Below are 14,408 nucleotides of genomic sequence, written 5' to 3'. Positions count from 1 at the left end.
CCCAGCCCTGCCGATGCCCCTCACTCCTGCCCCCCAGCCACTGCCCCCAGGCCCTGCCGGTGCCCCTCACTCCCGCCCCCCAGCCACTGCCCCCAGGTCCTGCCGGTGCCCCTCACTCCTGCCCTGCAGCCCCTGCCCCCCAACCCCTTAGAAAAGACAGGCCCCAGCCCCATTCCCTGCCCCTTGTCCCCAGGCCCGGGGTGCAGGGTTCCCGTCCCCGTGACCCCAGTGGTGCAGCCGCCCCCGACCAGCAGCAGGAAATGTCACAAAGTGCCCGACCCTCAGTAAGCATTTGGGGGGGAGGGTCTGAGTCAGCAAACCGGGGCTGGGAACTGCACCAGGCGCCAGTACGCCTGGTTCCTTCCCCGGCTCTGGGAGGGGAGGAGAGGGGAGGCTAGTGGTTAGAGCAGGGAGGGGCTGGGAGCCAGGCTGCCTCAGTCCATTTCTCCTTTCCCCGCCGCCCCCCTGCAGTCGCACAGGGACCAGGAGTGCAGGTGCAGGCTGGGGTGGGGGTGAGGTCTGGCTGGGTGGGGGTGTGCGGGTGGGGTCTGGCCGGATGGGGGGTGCGGGTGGGGTCTGGCCGGAGGGGGGGTGCGGGTGCAGACTGTGGTGGGGGTGGGGTCTGTCCGGGAGGGGGGGCAGGAGAGAGCGGGGGAGGGGGGCACCCATCGGTCCCAGTTTTCAGGGGGCAGCAGGTGGCTGCACCCGATTCCCAGCCAGGGCAATCCCGGGCCCGATCCCAGCTCGGGGGTGGGGGGTGCTAGAGGCTGCTCCCGTTCAAGCCCAGAACATTCAGCCTCCGGCTCTAGAATCCCGGGGGGGGGGCACTGAGCTCCGGCGCCGGAGAGGTGCCCCCCCGGCTCTGGCCCCTCTAGCCCCCCACCCCGTAGTCGCCCGCACGCTGGGAGGGGGAACACGGAGCCGAGTTGCTCCGGGAATCGTCCTCGTTCTTCTCCCCCGGGGACTCTAGCGCCCGGGACGTTCCTGTTCCCTTCCAGGCTCTAGAACGGCCAGCCCCCCGCCGCCCCGGGGCCTAGAGTGTAGACGAGACCCCCTGTGCGGTGCATGCTGGGAAAGCCTCTCCCTCCCCCACCCCCCCCCAATTCTCTGGGTTCAGGGGGGCGCCGGCGGCTCTAGCACCCAGTGCTCTGGAACCCAGCGGGCATCGCGGGGAGGAGGCGGGAGGGGAGCCAGCAAGAGGCGGGACGCCAGCCGACTACTGCTGCCGGGCTCTGCGGCGTCGGCGGGGAGCTGCTCCGAGTCGGATAAGAGCCTTCTACTGCCGCCGGCGAAGGGAGTCGCTCCTCCAGCCTATGCGGGGGCTCCAAGTGCCTCTGCCATGGGAGGGTGGGGGTCACAGGAACCCTGGGCCTGGCTGTCTCAGGAGGGGCGGGGGGGCAGAGTTCTCCCCTGGGAGGGGAGCGGTCCCTAGTGGTTACAGCAGGCGGGGGGGGGGAGCCAGGAGTCCTGGCTGTGGGAGGGGAAGGGGTGTGACGGGTTCTGGTGTTCACCGGGTGTGGCGGCGGCGGGAGCGCTGCTGGGGGGGAGGGGGCTGACTCAAGGGGCGGTGACGTGGGGGGTGACCCTGAGCTGGCTACCCCGCCCACCGGCCTGTCACATGCGCGTCACACGCCCGCCAGAGAGGGGCCCAGCCCCACTGGGGCTCCCAGCTCCGGGAGGGGGCGTGTGTGTGTGTGTGACTGGGGGGGTAGTTGGCGAGTTTGTAGCTGGTTTGTGGGGGATCTGTGTGTAGCTGGGGGGGTGTAGCTGGATTGTGGGGGATGTGTGTGTGTGTGTAGCTGGTTTGTGGGGGATTTGTGTGTGTGTGTGTAGGTGGTTTGTAGGGGATTTGTGTGTGTGTGTGTGTGTGTGTGTGTGTGTGTGTGTGTAGCTGGTTTGTGGGGGATTTGTGTGTGTGTGTAGCTGGGGGGGTGTACCTGGTTTGTGGGGGATGTGTGTGTGTGTATGTGTAGCTGGGTGTGTGTGTAGCTGGTTTGTGGGGGATGTGTGTGTGTGTGTGTATCTGGGGGGTGTAGCTGGTTTGTGGGGGATGTGTGTGTGTATAGCTGGGGTGCGTGTAGCTGGTTTGTGGGGGGATGTGTGTGTGAGTGTGTATAGCTGGGGTGTTTGTGGGGTGTGTGTGTGTGTTTGTGTAGATGGGGAGGTGCAGCTGGTTTGTGTGGGATAAGTTTCTGTGTGTGTGGCTGGTTTGTGGGAGATTGTGTATGCAGATGGTGTGTGAGGGAGTGTGTGTAGCTGGGGCATGAGAGATGTGTGTGAATGTGTCGTTGGGCTGGGTGTGTTTCTGTAGCTGGGTGTGCGTGTAGCTATTTTCTGGGGGATGTGTGTGTGTGTGTGTGTGTGTGTGTGTGTGTGTGTGTGTGTGTGTGTGTGTGTGTGTAGCTGGAGCATGGCGGATGAGTGTGGGTATGCATAACAGAAAGGTGTGTGAATCATTGGACTACATGTGCATGTGTGTAGCTGGGGTTTGTGTGTAGCTGGTTTATGGGGATATGTGTGTGTGTAGATAGAGTGTGCGGGGATGAGTGTGGATATGTAGCTGAGGTGTGGGAGCTGTGTGTGAGTGTGCATAGTGGGGAGAGGAGGGTGTGTGTGTGTGTGTGTGTGTGTGTAGCTGAGGTGTGGGGGATGTGTGTGTAGCTGGGGTGGAGGGATATGTGGGCCGGGATGTGTGTGTCTTGTTGGGCTGTGTGTGTGTATGTGTAGCTGGGCGGGTGTCGCTGGTTTGTGGTGTGTGTGTGTGTGTAGCTGAGGGGTGTTGCTGGTTTGTGGTGTGTGTATGTGTAGCTGGGCGGGTGTCGCTGGTTCGTGGTGTGTGTATGTGTAGCTGGGCGGGTGTTGCTGGTTTGTGGTGTGTGTGTGTGTGTAGCTGAGGGGTGTCGCTGGTTTGTGGTGTGTGTGTGTGTGTGTAGCTGAGAGGTGTTGCTGGTTTGTGGTGTGTGTATGTGTAGCTGAGGGGTGTCGCTGGTTTGTGGTGTGTGTGTGTAGCTGAGGGGTGTCGCTGGTTTGTAGCGTGTGTGTATGTGTAGCTAAGGGGTGTAGCCGGTTTGTGGGGGATGCGTGTGTGCAGATGGAGCATGTGGGATGAGTGTGGGTCCGTAGCTGGGACGTGGGGGCTGTGTGCGGGTGTGCGTGCGGGTGTAGCTGTTATGTGTGTTTACATGTAGCCTCCTGGCATTCCTGTCCCTATTTATACCCCTGCGATCATGTGTCCTGCCCCCTTTCCAGCCTGGCACCGCGCCCCCGCCCCGCCCCGCCCGTGTGTGTATGTGTAGTTGTGCCTGCACACAGATATATAACGGCACAGCTCACACGCCTGACTCACCCCCAGCTGCCGTGCCCCGGGACAGTCCGATCTCCGAGCTCTCAGCCTCCGTCCGCCCCACGACGACCATGGCCAAACTTCTCCTGCTGTGTGTGGCCGCGCTGAGCTTCGTTGGCATCGGTAAGCCAGGCCCCTGCCCCACACGATCCCCCGCCCCACGGCCTCTCCCCCGAGGGCACTTTCCCCGATCCCTCTGTCTTCTCCAAATTCCCTTCCCCGCCCTGCGGAAAGTCTGTGCCACGCAACAAACCAATCTGGGCAGTGGGGTGGGGAGGAGAAAGATCTGCTAAGGGGCAGTTGTTGTGGGGGGTTGCCCCTCTTTTTGAGCCTAGATTTTAACCCCATAAGCGCCCTCCCTGGGCAGAGGGGCTGGGGAGTTTAGGGATGACACCTCTGCGCGCTGGGGGTAAATTGGCAACGATTCAGCCCACTGCTGCCACCAATCTGAGCGCCGGGAGTAACCCCCTCCCCACAGCTTTCTGTGCCCCACTTTTCCACCCCCATGCCCCAATTTTGGCCACAGGCTGCTCCCTGCCCAAGAGACCCACCCGCCGCCCCCCACTCAACCTGCATTTCCAAATTGTCCCCCCCACCCCGAGCCCCGAGGCCGCACGAAGGGGAGGTCAGTGGAGGGAACGGGTGAGAGCCAGAACTCCTGGGTTCTTTTCCAGCCAGCAACACCAGTTCAGAACCTCCCCCCCCCCCGCTTCCTCAGTTTCCCCATCCTTTAGGAAGGGCCTCACTCACCCCCAGGGGACACACCAAGCCCTGCCAGCCCCAGCCCCATTTCCCCACCCTTGGGAGGAGCTGCCATTTTCCATCCAAATAGGCAACCGGGAGGTTTTTTTTGTCCTTGACTCAGGCTGAGGCAGGGCGCTGGCCGAGGGGAGGGGGGGAGGAATCCAGTAGGCAACAGAATTTCCATGCAGTACACACACACAACATCCAGGACACACACACACACACACACACACACACACACACACACGAACAAGGGAGGAATCTGGATTTGGTTTTGACTTGAATCCAGTTTTCCAGGCTGGGCTGTTTTTGCTGTGGTTTGAAACCTCGCTCGCCAAAACACACCCAGCGCTTCACATGTATGTGCACGTGTGTTTCCTGTGTCTGCCTGCCGGGCTTTGTGGTGTGTGTTCCGTGCTGGCGCCGTGGGCCACGTGCCCATGAGTTTGCCTCGCTGTGGGGTGCGCAGGCACAAGTCTGCCGGCTCGCGTGTGTCCTTGCGAGCAGCCGTGTGTGTGTCGGCCTGGCAGTCCCTTCCTGAATGTGTTGGCGTGTTTGTGTGCCTGCGAGTGCACAGTGTTTGTCTTCTGTTTTTAATGGTGTGTTGGAGGAATCGTTGGGGGCCAATATCAAGATGGGCAGGAATCCCAGAATCCAGCTGCTTTTAAAGGTGCTACATATAAAAGGGTAGTTATCTATCCCACCACTGGCACCACTGCTCGTCGATCTGATCCCACTCCTGCCACCAATGCTAGCAAATCCACTCCCCTTCTGCTACAGATGCCGATCCCACTACTGCCACCAACACTAGAGAATCCACTCCCCTTCTGCTACAGATGCCGATCCCACTACTGCCACCAACACTAGAGAATCCACTCCCCTTCTGCTACAGATGCCGATCCCACTACTGCCACCAACACTAGAGAATCCACTCCCCTTCTGCTACAGATGCCGATCCCACTACTGCCACCAACACTAGGGAATCCACTCCCCTTCTGCTACAGATGCTGATCCCACTACTGCCACCAACACTAGAGAATCCACTCCCCTTCTGCTACAGCTGCCGATCCCACTACTGCCACCAACACTAGAGAATCCACTCCCCTTCTGCTACAGATGCCAATCCCACTACTACCACCAACACTAGGGAATCCACTCCCCTTCTGCTACAGATGATGATCCCACCCTTTCCACTAACACTAGGGAATCCACTCCCCTTCTGCTACAGATGCCGATCCCACTGCTACCACCAATGCTGTGGACTCCAATCCTGTTTCTGGATCCAAAGCTACAAAACCCATCCCTGCCTCTGCTCTCCGGTGCAGCCAGTGTGGGGCCCAACCCCCAAAGCCCAAAAGGAGATGGGCTTGGTCTCACCCTTTCTCTCTCTCTTCCTAGGCGCGGCCCTGCAGTGCCTGAAATGCGACTTCACCATATTCGGCATCCCCTGCCACACCAGCACTACCACCTGCGAGGAGGGGCAGCTCTGTGCTATCATCCGCGGCCGCGCAGGTACGGCCCCCTTGCTCGGCTCCCTCTTCCAGTCTCGTGTCTTCTCCACGTCCCGGCCTCATTTCCTCATTTTCCCTCCTTTCTCCCATTGTCACGTTTTCATTTCGTTTTTTTCTCCCCCCGCTCTGTCGTACTAGCCGGCCACAAGCTGATCATGAAGAAGAACTGTGTTAACAAGTTGAAATGCCACACCAACGACACCTCGACCTGGGCCGGTATCACCTACAGCACCTCCTACGAATGCTGCGAGGGCGACTTCTGCAATTCGGCTGCGAGCGCCGGGGCCCACCTCTCCCTCGTTGTAGGGCTGGCCATGCTGGGCACCTGGCTTGCCCAGGGCCTCTAATCCCCACCCACCTGCCGGGAGTGAGGGAGAAGAAACCATTTCTGTTGAGGGGGGAAATAATCCAGCCTGACATTGCCTTTAAATAGCCCCGCCCCTTTTCTTTTTAAAGGGGCGCTTGTTAGCCAGAGCGGAGACCCAACCTGTGACCTTTTCTGGATTGTTCTGTTTCTTTTCGGCTAGTTTCACGCTCGGTCTCGTAACCTACCCAGGGCCCCGGTCTCCAGCCCCAAACCCGCCCCGGAGGGCGCGCTGCCATTTTTGCACGACCCACCCCTCCCAAAAATTCCCCCAAGAATTGCCCGCCCTTGCCTGTGGCTCCCGATGACACTGGCGTGTCAATGAGGGAGCCGGGGCCGGCGGATAAATGCCCCTCCACGAATGAGGTACGGGGGCACCCCCCAGCCTTGAACCCCCTTCGCTGTGGCCCTCAATCTCGCAACAAGCCTTTGTAAGCCAGAGGTGCCCACCGCAGCCACGAATCTCCGGAGCCAGGCGTGCCTCGGCCCTGCGAAACTCCAGACGCGGAGGTGCAGGAGGGTCTCCCGGCAAAGACCTGGAGGCCGATGCGCCCTGGATTTCACATCTGTGCCCTCGCTCAACCCCGTTGGTGGCAGCGGTGGGATCGGCGGGGAGGAGGAGGCTGCAGCTGGGGGCAAAACCCCGCCCCCAACTCCAGCCACCGGCATCCAGCCTCGATGGTTGCAGTTGACGGCTCCTCTTGTGCCCAGAGGCACCAGAGCCATCTGGCGTGCAAAGCTCCCACGCCGGCCCCGCCCACGCCTGCGGGCAGCAGTTTTGTGCTCCCAGCCCTGCCCATGCCAGGCCCCGCCTCTTAGCCCAGCGGCAGGATGGGCGTCGGCCCTGCGAACACCAGATAGCAACTCCCACACGGGGAGGGCTCGGGACTTCGTCCCAAAGCCCACGGAGGCCAGGCAGGGATAGAGGGGGCCCGGAGTGTTGTATTGACTCCACCTGGTGGCCTGGCCCTTGGTGCTGCCCCCTGCTGGTGCGGGGTGGCTCAGTGCCTCGGTTTCTCCTGCGCTTTGTTCTCCTGAAATGTACCCAAAATAAAATCCTGTCTCGGCTCCGATCGCCCGGCAGCTGTGTCTCTGTTAGTCCTTCACGCCCAACCCGCAGCTCCTGTCCCCCCAGCCCTGCCGGTGCCTCTCACCCCCGACCCACAGCCCCTGTCCCCCCAGCCCTGGGCTCCCCCAGCCTTGCCGGTGCCTCTCACCCCCGACCCACAGCCCCTGCCCCCCCAGCCCTGGGCTCCCCCAGCCCTGCCGGTGCCTCTCACCCCCGACCCACAGCCCCTGCCCCCCCAGCCCTGGGCTCCCCCAGCCTTGCCGGTGCCTCTCACCCCCGACCCACAGCCCCTGTCCGCCCCGCCCTGTCCCCGATCTAGGACACGCAAGGGCTGTGCCTGGGCCAAGTGTGTCAGAGCTGAGTGGTTGTGTTGTTCGCACTAGGAATGTGACGGGGTGGGGGACAGAAATTCCCTGTGCAGTACACGGAGTTCGCCCCAGAGCCGGGCGAGAGCAGACAGGTTGTGGGTGTGGAGAAGGGAGCCCAGATGTAGGAGGGGCTGGCTTGTGGGGTGTGAGATTGCAGAACAGAGCATGTTGCGGTTGTAAATGTGTGTGGTGTGTGCATGTGAAATTGGGGAGCAGGTTGTGGGGAGGGGGAGGTGCATGGGGCATGTGGGGGGCAGGGTACAGTGCGGCTGTGTGTGTGGAGGGGCTTGGGGGGGGTGTAGGCAGGGCGCAGTTGTGTGGTGTTGCCCCCTCGGTCACATGGGCAAGGGGGCAGGTTGGTGTGTGTGTGATTGGGTGTCGCTGCCTTTCTGTCTTGCTGTGAAGTTGTGCGTGTGTGAGTCATTGGGTGTAGCTGTGTGAATGTGCCTGTCGTCGTGTGGTGTGTGGCAAGCGTTGCTTTTGCTGCGTCGTTATATGTGCATGGTATTTGCGGTGTGTGGATTGTTTCCTTGTGAGTATCTGTGCGCCTGTTGTGGTGTGTTGTTGTGGCGTGTGTTTCTGCATAATTGTGTGTGTGGTTTGCTCTGCCTTGTCCTCTGCAGAGCTGTTTGTTTGTAGGTCTGCTTTGTTGGGTGCATTCCGTGGTGTGTGATTGTGTTATTGTGCAAGGTTTCGCTGTGTGATTGTGGGAGTTTCTCTGTGCATGGTGTGTATGACTGTTATTGGGGACACTGTGTGAGTGGTGTGTGATTGTGTTACTGTAGGAATTTGGGGGAGGTTGTGTGACTGTGTTATTGTGTGGGCTTCTCTGTATGTGGGTGTTGCGTGTGTTATTATGGGAAGTTTCTCTGTGTGTGACTGTGTTTTGGGGGGTTGCCTGTATGTGGTGTGTGTGTGTGATAGTGGGGGGGGTTCTCTGTGTGTATGATGGTGTGTGTTTGTGGCATTGTGGGAGGGTCTCTCTGGGTGTGATTGTGTGGCGTGTGTCTTCATGGGCTGTGACATTGTGGGCTGAAATTCAGACCCACAACAACCTGTGTCCCCCACCTCTGCCCCACAACCTCGCCAGCCCCCTGACGCTCATAACCTCCACCTGGCAGGTCCCCCTCCCCGGATGTCCGGGGGTAGCTACAACCTGCTGACGACACCGTAGGCCCATGCTCATACCCTGTAGGGCAACCCCGACACGCCCCACGCCTGGATCACCCTCTCTCCTGCCCTGTGGCGGCTGGCGCTCCCCGGGGCACCCCAGAGCCGGCTGCTCCGAGCCCCAGAAGGGACCAGAACACACAAGTTTGCCGCTGTACACACCTGCGGCCTAGCCTCCTCTCCCTCTTGGCTCAAGAACGTGGCTTGTGACTTACAGGTAAACTGAGGCACGGCCACATTGCTTTGCCACTTCCCCGGCCTGGTCTTGCCTGAACTCTGGGGAGCTGCCGGCACATAGAGGTTTTACCCGGGTGGTAAAATGCCCCTTTCTGGGTTGTGTTATGTGCAAAAACTATCACACAAGGGTGTGAAGCATGAAGGCAGGGGCACTTTCCATATAATTGTGGGGGTGGTGTTGTACTAGGTGTGATTGTCTCAGTGCATCTGAGGTTGTCAGTGCGTGTGACTGTGTTACAGTGTTTGGTTTTCTGTGTGTGTGTGTGTGTGTGTGTGTGTGTGTATGTGTGGTGTCATTTTGTCTAAGTCTCATTCTGTGCATGTGGTTGTGATTGTGGTTGAGTGAGTGTCTGTGGTTGTGTGTGTGTGTGAAACTGTGTGCATGTGGTTAATTGCATGCAAGCTGTTGTGTGTCTGTGGTTGTGTGTGTATGTGTGCGCATATAGTTGTATGCATGAGTGCAGGGGTGTGTGTGCATGTGTGTGTGTGTGGCTATGTGTGCAGTTGTCTGTTGTGTGTGGCTGTGTACATGTGTACGGTTGTTTGCATGCATGCAGCTGTGTGTATGCATGTGTGTTGGTATTTGTGCAGTTGTGTGAGGGGGTATACATGTGGTTGTGTGCATGTGTGCAGCTTTCTGTATGTGGTTGTGTGTGTGCACATGGTTGTGTGTGTGTGTGTGGTGTGCATGGTGGTGTGTGTGTGCAGTTCTTTGTGTGCATGTGGTAGGGGGTGTGTGTGGCAGAGTGTGTGGTTGTGTGTGTGGTGGTGTGCAGGGTTGTGTGTGTGTGTGTGCGGTGGGGTGTGTGGTTGTGTGTGCATGTGCGGGGTGTGTGTGTGTGTGTGTGTGTGTGTGTGTGTGTGTGTGTGTGCAGTTGTGCATGGGTGAGTGTGGCAGTGTGTGCACCCAGGGTTGTGTGTGTGCATTGAGTGGAGGTGTGTGCGATTATGTCCCCTCAGCCCCACCTGCCAATCACAGATTCTGCTCCATGCTTTATTGCAAACACTCCCCAACCCCCACCCTCCCTTTGCCCCACAGCCCCACTCCACGGCAGTGGGAGTAGTGGGGGCCGGATGCCTGGGTTCCTCTTCCAGCTCCTCCTCCTGGCAAGCCCCTGGTGGCCTCAGGGAGCCGCTGGCCTGGCTGGGGGGGCTCTGGGTACCCGTCACGGCTGGGCCAAATTGGCGCCCCCTGTTGGGACGACAGGGTACCACGGTCACCCCCGAAATGGGGCTGGCTGGGGGGGGGGCAGAAGGGACCAAGGGCTTGGCCCCGACCGGGGGGCGGCTGGCTCTCACCTGTGCTGCGGGGCCCCACGTTCTCGTACAGCTGCATCTGGGATTTGAGCCCTGCGGGATCTGGAATCCAAGAAACTACATGAGAGTGGGTGAGAGTAAGAGATTCCGCCCTCCCCCAGCTCCCTGAACAAAGTTGAGCACCTACCTGGCCGGGGGTGGGTGGGACGGTTGCCCAGCTGGGACCTACAGAGAGGGAATTGGGGTATGAGTCAGCAGAGGGGCCGCCCCTTCTCAGCAGCACAAGGGGCCCAGCCCCCTGCTCTAACCACTTGGCCCCCGCACCTCTCCCAGGACTTACCTGGGCTGCGGCCGCCGCTGCCTCCACAGGGCCACCCCCATGGCGACGAGGAGGACGAACTCCAGCGCTGCACACACGGCCAGCGGGATCCAGAAGGAGCTACAGGGGGGGCCCTCTGGGTCGCGGGCTGGGGGGGCCCTCGCTGCTCCCAGCCCTCAAGGGAAGCACAACCAACCAGTGAGGAACCATGATGTCCTGCCCCGCCCCCACCCTCGCTCTAACCACTAGCCCCCACTCCCCTTCCAGAGCCAGGGAGAGAACTCAGGAGTTCTGGCTCCCAGCTCTAACCACTAGACCTCACTCCCCTACCAGACTGGGGAGAGAACCCAGGCATCCTGACCCCCAGGCCCACCTGCTCTAACCACTAGACCCGACTCCCTTCCCAGAGTTAGGAGAGAATCCAGGAGTCCTGCCTCTCAGCTCTAACCACTAGGCCTCACTCCCCTCCCAGTACCGAGGAGCAAACCAAGGTGTTCTGGCCCCCAGTCCCTCTGCTCTACCCACTAGCCCCCTCTCCCCTCCCAGAGTGAGGCGAGGACCCAGGAGTCCTGCCTCCGGGCTCAAACCACTAGGCCTCACTCCCCTCCCTGAGCCGTGGAGAGAACCCAGGCATCCTGGCCCCTAACCTCCCCTGCTCTAACCACTAGCCCCTGCTCCCTGCCTAGAGACCTCCCCCCCCCCACCGGCATCCCAGCCCCGGGTACGTACCGGCGACATCGAAGGTCACCGTGGTGTCCTTTATCCGGCATGCGTACTGGCTTTTCTTCCTCCTGGGCTTGCTGGGTTCCTTCCTCTGCCCGCAGGCCTGGAGCATGGCGACGTGGGAGTCCCAGAACAGCCGGTACTGGCCCTGCCCGCCCGCCTCCGTCACCGGCTTCCCGTCGGCCAGCCACTCCAGCGCCTGCCGGGCCGCCGGCCCCAGCGGGGGGGAGAAGGCGCAGGAGAGCAGGTGGCAGGTCAAGTTGGTCAGCAGCACCTGGGTCCCTGTGGGGGGCAGAGGGGCCGTGGGGCACGGGGCGGGGCTCCTCGCAGGGGAGGTCGGCTCCCCGGGGCCCCCGGCTCACAACCCACCTGTGATCACCACCAGCTCGTAGATGTTGCGGTTGACGCTCTGCACCGAGCACCAGTAGCTCCCGGTGTCCCCGTCCTCGGCGGCCTGCAGGTGCAGGGAGTGGTTCTGCAGCAGGTTCAGGCGCCCCCAGGCGCCCCCCAGCCGCTCCGGGGCCCGGCCCCCCTCAGCCAGGAACAAGCTCACCGCGTCCCGGGCGTTGGTTCTGTGGAAGGACCACACCAGCCGCTCCCCGTCCGCGAGAGGCCTGTCCAGGCTGCAGGAGAGCAGCCGGGAGCGCCCCTTCCGGGCGTAGGCAGCTGGGAGAGAGGGGGAGGCAGAGGGGTTAGATTTCCCACTGGGATGCGGCTGGCTCTGGGATGGGGGGCTGGTTACAGGGGGACCCCTCGCCCAGGTCTGGGATGCAGCTGGCTCTGGGATGGGGGGCTGGTTACACGGGGACCCCTCACTCAGCTCTAGGATGCGGCTGGCTCTGGGGTGAGGGGGCTGGTTACAGGGCAACCCCTCGCCCGGCTCTGGGGTGGGGGGGGCTGGTTACACAGGGACCCCTCGCCCGGCGCTGGGATGCGGCTGGCTCTGGGGTGGGGGGCTGGTTACAGGGGGACCCCTCGCCCGGCGCTGGGGTGCAGCTGGCTCTGGGGTGGGGGGCTGGTTACAGGGGGACCCCTCGCCCGGCGCTGGGGTGCAGCTGGCTCTGGGGTGGGGGGCTGGTTACAGGGGGACCCCTCGCCCAGGTCTGGGATGCAGCTGGCTCTGGGGTGGGGAGCTGGTTACATGGGGCCCCCTCGCCCAGCGCTGGGATGCGGCTGGCTCTGGGGTGGGGGCTGTTTACACAGGGACCCCTCGCCCGGCGCTGGGGTGCAGCTGCCTCTGGGGTGGGTTGCTGGTTACAGGGGGACCCCTCGCCCAGGTCTGGGATGCAGCTGGCTCTGGGGTGGGGAGCTGGTTACATGGGGCCCCCTCGCCCAGCGCTGGGATGCAGCTGACTCTGGGGTGGGGGGCTGGATACACGGGGACCCCTTGCCCAGCTCTGGGGTGCAGCTGGCTCTGGGGTGCAGCTGGCTCTGGAGTGGAGGGCTGGTTACATGGGGACCCCTCGCCTGGCTCTGGGGTGCAGCTGGCTCTGGGGTGGGGGGCTGGATACACAGGGACCCCTTGCCCAGCTCTGGGGTGCAGCTGGCTCTGGGGTGCAGCTGGCTCTGGAGTGGAGGGCTGGTTACATGGGGACCCCTCGCCTGGCACTGGGATGCAGCTGGCTCTGGAGTGGAGGGCTGGTTACATGGGGCCCCCTTGCCCGGTGCTGGGATGTGGCTGGCTCTGGGGTGGGGCAGCTGTTTATAACAGACCCCTCAGCTGGCACCAAAGCAGCCACCTCTCGGGAGGACAATACAAAGCAGGTTTTTACCTTCCTCTCTGGAGAGTCGCAGCTGGAGAAAGAGTAAGAGCCAGACCCGGGTCATGATGCCCCGAGCCCCAGGGTCCTTCTGTGGGGCTCTGTCTCCAAGACCCCAGGAGGAAGAGCCTGAAACGGAGCCGGACGTGGCTGTCTCTGGAGTGACGTGGGGCTTTGGTGGCCGGCTTATCAGGGAGACGCAGCAGCGGCGGGGTGTGGGACAGGGAAAGAGGACTGGGGTGACCCACCGCCGAGGAGGCTGCGTGTCAGCACGGGGGAAGGAAGCCCTGTGTAAGTGGCCGCCCCACCCCAGAGACGGTCGCATGTCAGCGTGGCAAGATGGCTCCCATGATCCCTAGTACATTGGCGCGGCTTCAATATAATGTCTCCACAATGATTGACACATTCCTGGGACACCAAAATGGCCACCACATCCTGACCCCGAAGCTACTGAGCCCAAGAGAGCCTCCTCAAAATGGCTGCCGCATCCCGGAGACGCCAGCTTGGCATAGCTCTCGTGTGGAGATGCCAAAATGGCCGCCCCAGCCGCGACAAAGAGGCGCTGAGGTGGCAAAAAGCACGTCATGGCCGACGCACCCCAGAAACGCCAACTTGGCCTAACCAAGGGGTGATACCATGGCAACCCAGAGACGCCATCTTGGCCTAGCTCCCACATGGCCATGCCAAGATGGCTGACGCCTCCCAGAGACGCCATCTTGGCCTAGATCCAACATGGCCGATGCATCCCAGAGACGCCTTCTTGGCTTAACTCCCACATGGCCATGCCAAGATGGCCGACACATCCCAGAGACGCCATCTTGGCCTAGCTCCCATATGGCCATGCCAACATGGTTGACGCATCCCAGAGACGCCATCTTGGCATAATTTCCACATAGCCATGCCAACATGGCTAACGCATCCCCAAAACACCTTCTTGGCATAACTCCCATATGGCCATGCCAACATGGCCGACGCCTCCCGGAGACGCCATCTTGGCCCAGATCCCACATGGCCATGCCAACATGGTTGACGCATCTCAGAGACGCCTTCTTGGCCTAGATCCCACATGGCCATGCCAACATGGCCAACACATCCCAGAGACCCCATCTTGGCCTAGCTCCCATTTGGCCACCGCCCCCTCCCAACTCCGAGCGGCCGATCTGTCACGAGACCCATCGAGCCGACCCGCCATGGCCATCACGTGCCCCCCACCCCTCCACAGCGGCCAGTTGGCGCCCCCCCCCCCCCAAAAAAGGCTGCCAGGCGCCGGCCCCCTTGGCGTGAGCCCCACCCCCCTCCATCCTGCTAGGGTGACACAAAAGCGGCCACCCAGCCCGTAGTCATGGCAACATCCCCTCTTATCCCCCCCCCCCCACACACACAGTAGTAAATTTGGGGGGGTGGAAATGGTCGCCTGGCCCTTTAAGAGCAAGGGGGGGAGGAGAAAAGGGAGTGGAAGCGTTCAGAAATCCCCTGAATAAACGTGTCCGCCGGCGGCCGCCGTAGGGAACCCGGAAGTAGCGCTCTTTTATTATCTCCCCTC

At 61.6% G+C, this 14,408-nt stretch overlaps 2 protein-coding genes across 3 annotated transcripts; one reads left to right on the top strand and one right to left on the bottom strand.

The window, feature by feature from the left end:
* The first annotated feature begins 475 nt into the window (after positions 1–475).
* On the top strand, positions 476–7,035 carry SPACA4 (sperm acrosome associated 4). The gene is made up of 4 exons (XM_075918293.1): positions 476–494; positions 3,353–3,466; positions 5,486–5,599; positions 5,737–7,035. Exons 2-4 carry the CDS (start codon positions 3,415–3,417, stop codon positions 5,943–5,945), a joined length of 375 nt encoding a protein of 124 aa, XP_075774408.1. The 5' UTR covers positions 476–494; positions 3,353–3,414; the 3' UTR covers positions 5,946–7,035.
* Positions 7,036–9,786: 2,751 nt separating this feature from the next.
* Positions 9,787–13,114, bottom strand: LOC106731848 (lymphocyte antigen 6 complex locus protein G6f-like). Of its 2 annotated transcripts, none has more exons than XM_075918292.1 (7): positions 12,878–13,114; positions 11,475–11,771; positions 11,112–11,387; positions 10,404–10,557; positions 10,251–10,288; positions 10,106–10,180; positions 9,787–9,998 (listed from the first exon to the last, which is right to left on the bottom strand). In XM_075918292.1, the coding sequence occupies exons 1-7, from the start codon at positions 12,930–12,932 to the stop codon at positions 9,973–9,975; spliced, it is 921 nt and encodes a 306-aa protein (XP_075774407.1). In that variant the 5' UTR covers positions 12,933–13,114; the 3' UTR covers positions 9,787–9,972. The 2 variants fall into 2 exon arrangements, with proteins under 2 accessions (XP_075774407.1, XP_075774406.1); XM_075918291.1 differs by having other exon boundaries at positions 10,106–10,165; positions 12,878–13,037.
* Positions 13,115–14,408: the final 1,294 nt, after the last annotated feature.

Source organism: Pelodiscus sinensis, unplaced genomic scaffold (assembly GCF_049634645.1).
Source record: "Pelodiscus sinensis isolate JC-2024 unplaced genomic scaffold, ASM4963464v1 ctg87, whole genome shotgun sequence".
NCBI classification, from domain to species: Eukaryota; Metazoa; Chordata; order Testudines; family Trionychidae; genus Pelodiscus; species Pelodiscus sinensis.
Note: the sequence above shows the minus strand (reverse complement) of the source record. Positions and strands in the feature narration are given on the sequence as shown.

Coding starts and splice junctions, on each gene's coding strand:
- SPACA4 (XM_075918293.1), top strand. CDS start 3,415: ATGGCCAAACTTCTCCTGCTGTGTGTGGCCGCGCTGAGCTTCGTTGGC. Junction 3,467..5,485: donor GCTGAGCTTCGTTGGCATCG/GTAAGCCAGGCC, acceptor CTCTCTTCCTAG/GCGCGGCCCTGCAGTGCCTG. Junction 5,600..5,736: donor TATCATCCGCGGCCGCGCAG/GTACGGCCCCCT, acceptor CTGTCGTACTAG/CCGGCCACAAGCTGATCATG.
- LOC106731848 (XM_075918292.1), bottom strand. CDS start 12,932: ATGACCCGGGTCTGGCTCTTACTCTTTCTCCAGCTGCGACTCTCCAGA. Junction 11,772..12,877: donor GCGACTCTCCAGAGAGGAAG/GTAAAAACCTGC, acceptor CCTCTCTCCCAG/CTGCCTACGCCCGGAAGGGG. Junction 10,558..11,111: donor GGTGACCTTCGATGTCGCCG/GTACGTACCCGG, acceptor GCTTCCCTTGAG/GGCTGGGAGCAGCGAGGGCC.